We start from the raw sequence: 10,301 nt of genomic DNA, 5'->3' as shown, positions 1-10,301 counted from the left end.
TTGTATGTGGTCTCTGGCTTTGGTGCTTATCATTTGAATCAGCTGGTTGCGAGCAGGAAGATGCCCTGTAGGAGCACATCAGATGATGGAATTTTTCCCAGAGACCGCAGCTGCGCGACCACAACTGTCTCCCTCCGAAATTAGATAAGAGAGCAGAGCCAGCAGGTTACAGCGGGGAAGATGTTCTGCGCCAAGCTAAAAGAACTGAAGATATCCGGAGAGTGTCCATTCTCCAGCAGCGCCAAAAATAATGAGCTCGGAGACTTTGAGGAGCGCGCAACTGATACCGCGGATTTATTGCCTATTTCTAAGGACGTGCATGGAAAGATAGGTGAGGAGCAGCCTCGACAGAAGCCAAGCAGAGCCAAAGTTAACCTGCATACACTTGGGGAGAGCATCCGAAAATTGGCATGTCCCGAGGTAAGTGAAAAATGCATTTATTATCATTTAAGAAAAATTAATTTAATCATTTTAAGAAAAACTATTAATTATATAAACTGGGTTTGTCACATTTCTGCTTCAACGCATAAACACCATGCCTGTGTACCCACTTAATGTAATAAAACGGTAATCCTGCTGTTCTTATTTATTGGAGCCTCCGTAATTAAAGCTACTTTCAAGTCTTGCCAGACGATGACCTTTAACTTGCTGGATACTTTGTGATACAGTTTCAAAGGCTGCATACTGCCCTCCAACGAATGATGGCACTATCAGATCACAGCAGGGACACTGGAAGGTAACTTGTGTTTTTAAATCCAGCTTTCACAAAATACATCAATAATAACAGCTACAAATACTACTACTGCTCTAAATTACAGGTCAATGCTACCAGATCGACCACAGCATTTATTCCTATAATAAAAATGATGATGCTGAGATGTAACAGCCTTATTTTGCCCTCTGTTTAGACACCTTACAAATAGGGTACCTCCTGTCACTAGACTGATACTAATGATGACAACAACATGAGGTGTGATACACACTCAGGCTGCTATGGATACATGGAGCAAAAAAGAAATCCCTCACAGATCTGCTGAGAGACACATTACTATAGTAAATGGCAAACGGACAACAGCACATTCTGCTTCTCAGTATAGTCGCAGTCTGACAAGGAGCGAAAACGACGAGTCCGTTAATCAATTGTTTAATCAAATTAATTTGCTATTTTGGTCATGTTTTATTCAATCACTCTTCAGGAAAAATCCCAATTATTACCTTCCTGCAGCTTCTCAAATGTTAGAATTTGCTGCTTTTTGGTCAGTGGACTAAATATGTTTGCCTTTTGGTCAGGCAAAACAACACATAGGAAAATGGCACCTTAGCCTCTGGGAAATTATAACAGACAGTTTATAGACATATGATAAAGAAGTAAAAATTATCTCTAATTTCAGCCCTAGTCTGATGTATTTCAATGACCGAACAGTAGAAGTATGGTCCACTGAGCACTGCTTTATACGACTGATTTTGATACTTGTTGACTTTCCAGTCCAGCAATTTGCTGTACACACTATCAGAGCTGCAGTGATGAACCAGAGCATTTAGTGGAGATGATGAACATTTACTCAACCAAAACAGGTAATGGCAAATCTGAAACGCACAAAATATGTAACTGGCTTTGGCTTGTGCATCAAATCTTCACCTCTTTCCCTTCATCTACCCAACAGCAATCTCAATGGATGCTTTGAAAGTTGCTCTGGGCGAGGAGATCTTCAATATGTGCTATGAGGAGGACAGACACATTTTGAGGGTGGTGGGGGGAGCGCTCCACGACTTCCTCAACAGCTTTAATGTCTTGTTGAAACAGAGCAGCATGCACCCGGATGGAGAGGATTGTGTAAACGAACCTTCGGTGCTGTGCTTAGACAAGGATCTGGGTCTGCTTGCTGTCTATTTCTTCAACCCCAGCCTGACCACTGAGCTCTTTTTCCCCGGAGTCATCAAAGCTGCTGCCCTCCAGCTGTACAGCACCACCGTGGATGTGTTGATGGATGCCCCCAACACTAAAGACAGCATCTTGCAGTCAAGCCCACAGACCAGTCTTCTGTACACAGTTTTAGTACGGGATGCTAAGAATCTGAGCCCCAGTCCTCTGCGGGCTACTTCAGCTGGGACCCTTCCCACCTCTCTGTTCTCCACTATCTTCCCTTTCCATCTGATCCTGGACCAGGACCTGGTTCTGGTACAAATAGGACATGGGCTCAGGAAGAGACTGACCAGAAAGGATGGACTTAGACGGTCTACGACCTTCCAGGAACACTTCTCTATTGTCTCCCCCCAGATCAAATGTACCTTTCAGGGTATTCTGACCATGTTAAATGCACAGTTTATCATTCGGATCAAGCATGGAGTCTCTACCGCAGATAACACAGGGAAGGTATGTCAACATATCTGTGAAATAACTTGAAAAGTAATGTCAGCGACCAATAAGGCAGAAAAGGTTTTCCTCTCATTTATCTTTATTTTAAATGGAGTAAAATAAAGGGGGAAAAAATGCCTGTTTATAGGCAGTCGGGCTTATTAGTGGTGTACGGCACACTTAGCCTGAGGTAGAGATCAACGTTATACCCCCAGCAGAGATCAGAAGCAAATGTCAAACCATTTTATCCATCAAAGGCACAGCCATGCTCATGCTATTTCTGTAAGGGTGCACAACCCTGACAAGAAAAACTATCAGTGAGTAAACGTGACAGTGATATAATGACTAATGACATTTAGTCAGTGATGCTTGAATTTATATAAGATGTATTCCAGTGGTAGATTTACCGTGTAAATGGATAGAGTCCAATTAAAACAGGTAGACATCAGTGAGTAAGTGAGCAAGCAAATATCTCTGCCTGTTCCATCAGGGGTCACTGATGTGCTACTGACAGTCCACTATGCATTAGCATGACATGTTTATGAATTACATTTCAATTTAAAAGTACTCCTGCAGCTATAAGACTACAAGTTTACAGCCACACTAGTATATCTGAAGCCAAATTGTTAATTACAATTTTTATCTTTCCAAACATAATAAAGTAAATGCAAGAATTAAAGAGAAGATGGTGTATATCAAATAAAAACAGCCACACTCAAATGATTTCCCAATGGCAAAGGCTTTGTTAACAATACAAATTTTTAAGGTCAGGTGCGTTTACTCTTGAATAAGTCTTACAATTAATAATATGTCATATAACTCCAAGATACATCTTTTTCAGCTTTTTGGGTTTTAAAAGTGAATCCCTACTTAGAACATGTCAAATTAATAATTTTTGTATTGATCCCATGTTAGCACGTTAGTAACCGATAACTTGCCGCTACTAAATTCTGATGATGACTTTTAGCAGGTTTAATGTTTACATCTTAGTTAAAGAGTTACTTAGTTACTTTTTCAATTTGGTTATTAACACAAAGCACAGTTAAGGCTGACAGGCATGTCCCTAGTTTTAACAGTATTTGGTTAATGAACCAAATTACCAGGTAAATACAAATTTTGACCTGATGATAGCACTAGAATAGTCGGGGGATAAAATGAGTTCAAAAAGGCAAATGTCTTCACTGGATTTAATGGCAAACCATTCATCATTTCACGCTAAACTACAAATGTCAACCTCATGGTGGCGCAAGATCAAAAGTAAGGGGATCAACAAAGCTGGTAGATTTCATCCTCTGGGCACCATGAATATCCGATATAGTTATAGAATTATTTCAGCCTGGATTAACCGACAGTCTGACTGATATTACGTATAGCCATGCTGCTGGCGTGGTTGATAAAAATATGTTTGAATTAGATGAGATTTAAAACAAATATATCTGTTCCTCTGGAATATAAATAAACCCTTTGGATTTGTTTACAGAAAGCAGCATACAGCTACCATTTCATAAATACCAAGCTTGACATGTTTGATTTACTTTCTCGCTATGTTTACATCTCTGTACATGTCTTGAGGGAATTTACATTTGTACACATTGTATATTTTGAAATACACAGTTGCCACAGGAAAAAAAAATTCAGAGCTTCACTGTAAAATTCTAACTTAATGAAAAATATATTGAGACAAAATTAGCTGTAAGCCTATGATACAAAACGGCTTAATCTATGTGTTAAAATAAACTTTTCTCATCGTTTGCATTTTTCTTTCAGCTCATGGACCTTAAAGGTCAGATGATTTACGTTTCAGATTCAAATGCCATCTTGTTCTTGGGCTCACCGTGTGTGGACAAGCTGGAGGAGCTAACAGGCCGTGGCCTCTACCTGTCAGACATCCCTATTCATAATGCGCTGCGTGATGTAGTGCTGGTGGGTGAACAGGCCAAAGCCCAGGATGGGTTAAAGAAGCGGCTGGGAAAGGCCAAGGCAGCCTTGGAGCATGCTCACCAGGCACTGGAAGAGGAGAAAAAGAAGACAGTGGATCTTCTCTTCTCGATCTTCCCGGGCACTGTGGCACAGCAGCTGTGGCAGGGTGAAATGGTCCAAGCCAAGAAGTTTGATCAAGTTACGATGCTTTTCTCTGACCTTGTGGGCTTCACAGCAGTTTGCTCACGCTGTACGCCGATGCAAGTCATCACCATGCTCAATGAGTTGTACACCAGGTTTGACCACCAATGTGGAGAGCTTGATGTTTACAAGGTAGGCTAATGTAAGGGCTTCCTGCTGAGCTGAGCAATGCTTTTATTCAAAGAGGTGAAGTTCAGAAGTTAAGCCTTTAACATATGTTCATGTTTGTTTTACCTTAGAAACCGAGTTGAGAATTCATGATAAATTCCAGATAATTAGTTGACGGTAGGCAGTTGTGTGTGTACAGCATTATCAAATTTTAAACAGACCATTCAGGCTTCAGTATCGAATGTCCGTTTTTTCAGTGGACAACCTTGGCATATCAAAGTATTATGTTTCTTATTGTAAAGACAGTATTTTTAGTACAATTTCAGATAAAGGCACAGTTTTAAGGTTTTTTTGACTGCTTTAAATTAGATTGTTTACTTTTGCAATGATTAACTTATTATTATCAAATATATTAATAGTCATTTCAAAATCTTTAAGAACATTAAAATAATCTCCCAACTGCTAAGTATGTAATGCTGTTGGAGAAAATGAAAACTCTTTTAATTTATTTGGATCTCTTTTTTTTGCCTGCCTATTTTAAGACATTTAGTCAAAATTATATCTGAACTAACATGTATAAATATTTCTTAATGCCATTAAACCCCTTAAACTACTATAGATGACCTCAGAGTCCTCAGTGGTATCTTTGAAACTGAAACTGGCTTAATCACCAAAATTAGCCTTATACAGCAAAAAGTTAAATTTTTAAAGACTCAAACACAGATATGCACTTTTCTTTTTTATTGAAACAAATAATGTTGAAAATTGTTGCATTATAGGATGTGAAAGAAAGGAAAAATGCATAAAATGCCTCCACAGATTCAATATTTTTAACAAACTAGCACCATTTTGCATTCAAAGATAGAGTGTGACGGTAATTCAACCAACTACCTTAGCGTCTGCTAAAGGCTAATGTGCAGGGAGGTTGGATAATGTAATCAAAGTGTCATGGAAGCATAACAGAAAGAAGAGCAGGTTTGACAAATATCTCGTAAAACGCTGGGAAGTCAGAGGTTCCTTGAGGACCCTGTTTCCACTCCACATGGATGAGCCTAAAAATAGTTTCACTTTGTCTCAACCACATACCTGTAGAGTGCTCTTCGATGAAGATTTAAATTAACAAAAAATAAGAGAAAACACCGGACTTTTTAATTTGGGCGGGGCTCAACAACTATTATTAGAGTTTAAGTTTTATCACTCCTTGTTTTTTGACCTTTTGCCTTCTCCTAAAAGATGAAGCCACTTTGTTAAAGAGATTTTGATGAATATCCACTTCACATTTATCATTGTGTTTAAGGTTCACTGTCTCCATGTCAAAGTGTATTTTTAACAGTTAATTCAATAGTTTCAGGTTAAAAAACTAGACCATATTATGGGACTTTAAATGCAGTAAAGACGGCCTTAACTTTGGGTAAGAGAAGGAAGAGACAGCCTCTGAAAACCTTTGTTCTGTCTTGTGTGCCATATAAATCATTTTAATGATCTCACTGTATTCAGGTGGAGACCATTGGTGATGCATATTGTGTTGCTGGTGGCTTACACAAGGAGAGTGAAACTCATGCTGCCCAAATTGCACTCATGGCTTTAAAGATGATGGAGCTTTCAGACGAAGTAATGACGCCAACTGGAGAACCAATACAGGTGGGGGTCAAGCACTACTTACTGTAATATTCCTTAATCAACGGGATTATGTAACTTCCAACCTTATAAAAGTTTTCATGTGAAGAGTTTTCATAACAAGAAACATCTCTGATTTCAAAACTAATTATGCCAACTCTGTTGCTGTCACAAAAGTAAAGGCAAAATGTGGCAAGAACAGGGGAGTTCCATATTGAATCGTTCACGATAATATTATAATTTTCAATAAGATAAAAAAAAAATTATGTGATTATAACATAATTTCAAATTTTGGCGTAATGACATAACATTTACGCAGCGTAAATGTTACATGTGTGTCTTACACACAGCAGCAAAAAACATGTCTGACAGCAGCTCCCCAGTGGAGGTGTTACGTATCCATATAGCACTTATTTTGTTGCAATTGTATGTTCTGGAAATGAATTATAATATATTTTTCAACATTTTGTGATATTGTCAAAAATATTGTTATTGCCTGAAATATAGTGATATTATTTTATGGCCAGAGAACTAGAATTTTTGTATGCAAATAAGTGTGGTGTCGCAGATTTTACGATTAAACTAAATATTCTGATATTTAATATACAGGATATTAATATATGTGGCACTTTTGCCAAAAAAAAACCAGTCACACTTTAAGGTATTCTGTCTAAAAATATCAGAATCAGCCAAACTCCCCAATGCGTAAACTCATGTCATTAATCCCCCTAAATGGTCAGAAATACCATCAATTTCTTCAGTGGTTGCTATGGCCCTCCAACTAAAAACACCAAAATCTTCAATTATTCAATGGAAATTATTTCTGCTGTTAGCACCGAAAAACAAAAAACATACAGTAATTAATAGAGTTTAGCTGTTTAGATTCTTAGCCATCGTGCAGTACCATCACAGAAGCATTTACAATGATCCCAAATTAATTATACAGCACTACAACAAACACAAACATACAGCCAGAGTCTTCAATAGCCCCCTAGGGTTCTGATCTAAACATCATTGAGTTGGTTTATAGGAGCTGACAGATTCAAAAAGTTGTTTACATTCAGTGGTACTCGCTAAAATGCACTGTGTCTATCTGTCTTACAAGTGTGCTGAGAGCTTTTCACTTACATGCAAAGTTGATTTTTATACTTTACATCCATGTTTATTTGCAACTGGTCTTCTACACTTCCCTTTGTTTACACATTCCTATGCTTGTTCACACATAACGTATCAAAGGAGCGAATGTGTTGTACTGCCCACAAGCCTGTGCACATTTACATGGGTCGTAATGCAAATGCACAAAACATAACAAGCAGAAGCTGAGTAAAGCATTGCATTTCCCCCCCCCAGATGCGTATTGGCCTCCACAGTGGTTCAATACTGGCTGGTGTAGTCGGGGTGAGGATGCCACGCTACTGCCTTTTTGGGAACAATGTCACATTGACTAACAAGTTTGAATCATGCAGCCAACCTAGAAAAATCAACATCAGCCCTACAACCCACAGGTGAAGTAACACTACGAGGACTTGTATTCTTTCTTCTCTACTCTCTCAAAACATATTATCTAACTGGAAGGCTCAAAACAATTAATTGTCAAACACAAATATGTCAGTCTTCTGCATGTCTGTATGGTATCATGAAAACCCAAAGTGCTCTAGACAGGAAACTTAACTTTTAGAAGAGCACTGCGTTTTCTCTTGTGTCAAATAATTCGCCACATTGTTTTTAGATTCATGTTTTATTTGTGTGCTCTTCGTCCCAGATTGCTGAAGGGTCGCCCAGAGTTTGTCTTTGTTCCCAGGAGCAGACAGGAGCTTCCGGCCAACTTCCCAGAAGACATCCCTGGTGTTTGTTACTTTTTGGAGGCGTCCTTCAAAACTGACTGTGTTATGAAGTCAAACAGCAGCTGAACCCAAAAATGTTAGATATGGCAAAACGTAAATGTATCCTAGTGAATACAGTGTGACTACCTTCTATATTTTGGTTTGGTTTGTTTCCATACTGATGATATTGTCTACCAGTGAAACTATTGCAGCTGCTTAATTACAGAGATGTCAGTTTGGTGTCAAACACGAGTGTCGTCTCTGCACAATTATCCATTTCTACAGTCGTAGAGAAAACCTCATTTCATCTTTCTTCCAAAATGAGTCATCTCTGCAAACTGATACGATAATAAAAAGTAGCTTTTATTCTTAGCTCCCACTAGAGACATAGATGTACTGTCAATGAGAGACTTTGGGACTGTTTTGTTCTTTTTAACATCTAAGAGGTACAAAATACATAAAACATACAGTAACTGCTGCCAGAAAAAGCACACAATTTTTCAGAACAAATAAGTTGAATATATAATCTTGTGTAGATATATTACAGAAATACATTTTGGATGTGATGTTGCTAAACAGATTGTGTTCTGTAAATATCTGACTGGTCCATTCATAATGCCCAGGCACTAGCAAACACTGATGGTACGTCAGAAGAAATCAAGATAAAACGGAATTGGTTTTGTGTGTTTCAGGGGAGAATTTCATGACAAATAATTTGAAAAAAGCTAAAGCAGATGATTAAGTATTTTAAAGATTTAAGGTTTAGCCTCTGATCATAGGAGGCACTGCAAAGCAGCTTAAGGTGCCTTATGGGAACAATACAAGAAAGATCACAGACATTGGTCTTCAAACCAAGGTGAAATGTTTGTAGTTATTTTTATCAGCTTTGTTGTTGTTTTTTAATTAAATATAGTCGAAATGAATTAACATGTCAATTAATCGTCCCACAAGCAGATAAACTACCAGAAGAATTGTTATTGAAGTGTGTGGTGTTGTCATAAAGCATTCCTAGAGCCCACTTTCCTAACATAAGTAATGTATGTGTATTTTTACTTTTTTCACTGTACACATTTATACTATATTTATTACATGAGATTCAAAGCACTCCTTTCCAGGGAATACAACACAGCAAGAATACAATGAATGTTTTACTATCACTCATAATGATGTGCTTTAATCATTATTGTAATGTAATCAAAGTGCAATAAATATTGACATTGACAGACTTAAGTGACTGACTCTGTACTACACAGCGTAAATATATGTAAAAGATATATTCATAACTTATTTTCTGTGTCAAATTAGGCAATTAAACAAATATGAAATCCTATGCAATAGTGGAGAGAAACTAACTACGGTATATTTACTCAACTAATGGTCTTGCGTATCTTTGAGGTACTTGTATTTTCAATTTACTGTATGCTACCTAATACTTACACTCTACTACATTTCAGAGGAAAATAATGCACTTTTTATTCCACCACAATTATCTGACATCTATACAGGGGTTACATGCTCAGTTAATTAAATATAATGCATTGTGGTAGATTTATCAATCCAAGAGTAGGCAAAGTTGTTATAATTAACTCACTTTTGAGGAGCTACAATGATTATGGCAAAATGCCATTTAGAGATGAATACATAGTCCAGTAATAAACTACATACAGTATTGAGCACAAGTAAAGTGAGGTTGCTTTCAAAAATAAGGACTTTTTGTCCTGAAGATACTTATTTATGACCCTGGATGTATGTTTGGGTTGTTGTCATGCTGCAGAATGAATTGGGACCAGTCAAATGCCTGACTAATGGATAAACATTTACACATCTGAAGTGCTAAAACTTTTGCATAGTACTCTACACATGTATAAGGAAGTCATTCTACTACTTGCATTATAATACCGCTTTACCTTTACACTGTTCTAAGGAAAACTATTGAATCCATGGCTTTTTTAAATTATTTTTTAAGGATTTATTTATATTTGTGTTCAGTGCTCTACAGGAGAATGGAATCTGAGTATGTGTTCCACTACAAATAACACTGTAAGCATATATTTTGAAAGCCTGTTTACCTTTTCAGTTTCACAATTTAGTCTACAAAATTAACTGATTTTGGTCATGTGTACATTTTCCTCAGTATATATTATAAGAACATTAAAATTCGTCACGTTTAACAAGCCTTTAGAAGAAACTATCTGCGGAGATTCCAGGTTGAACAGCATCACTTGGACAACCGCCGCATCGCTCTCATTGGTCATCGATAGCTTTCGTAACAGCCT

At 37.6% G+C, this 10,301-nt stretch overlaps 1 protein-coding gene across 1 annotated transcript; it reads left to right on the top strand.

Annotated features, from left to right (window-relative positions):
• Positions 1–19: 19 nt before the first annotated feature.
• Positions 20–9,250, top strand: gucy1a1 (guanylate cyclase 1 soluble subunit alpha 1). Its single transcript, XM_069167290.1, has 8 exons — positions 20–420; positions 669–736; positions 1,487–1,575; positions 1,665–2,374; positions 4,124–4,609; positions 6,083–6,226; positions 7,553–7,707; positions 7,965–9,250. Exons 1-8 carry the CDS (start codon positions 181–183, stop codon positions 8,110–8,112), a joined length of 2,040 nt encoding a protein of 679 aa, XP_069023391.1. The 5' UTR covers positions 20–180; the 3' UTR covers positions 8,113–9,250.
• Positions 9,251–10,301: the final 1,051 nt, after the last annotated feature.

This window comes from Embiotoca jacksoni, unplaced genomic scaffold (assembly GCF_022577435.1).
Source record: "Embiotoca jacksoni isolate LCO1_2020_lvr unplaced genomic scaffold, fEmbJac1.0.p SCAF_4, whole genome shotgun sequence".
NCBI classification, from domain to species: Eukaryota; Metazoa; Chordata; class Actinopteri; family Embiotocidae; genus Embiotoca; species Embiotoca jacksoni.
This window is presented reverse-complemented; position numbering and strand designations above follow the sequence as displayed.

Coding starts and splice junctions, on each gene's coding strand:
- gucy1a1 (XM_069167290.1), top strand. CDS start 181: ATGTTCTGCGCCAAGCTAAAAGAACTGAAGATATCCGGAGAGTGTCCA. Junction 1,576..1,664: donor CATTTACTCAACCAAAACAG/GTAATGGCAAAT, acceptor TCTACCCAACAG/CAATCTCAATGGATGCTTTG. Junction 7,708..7,964: donor ATCAGCCCTACAACCCACAG/GTGAAGTAACAC, acceptor TCTTCGTCCCAG/ATTGCTGAAGGGTCGCCCAG.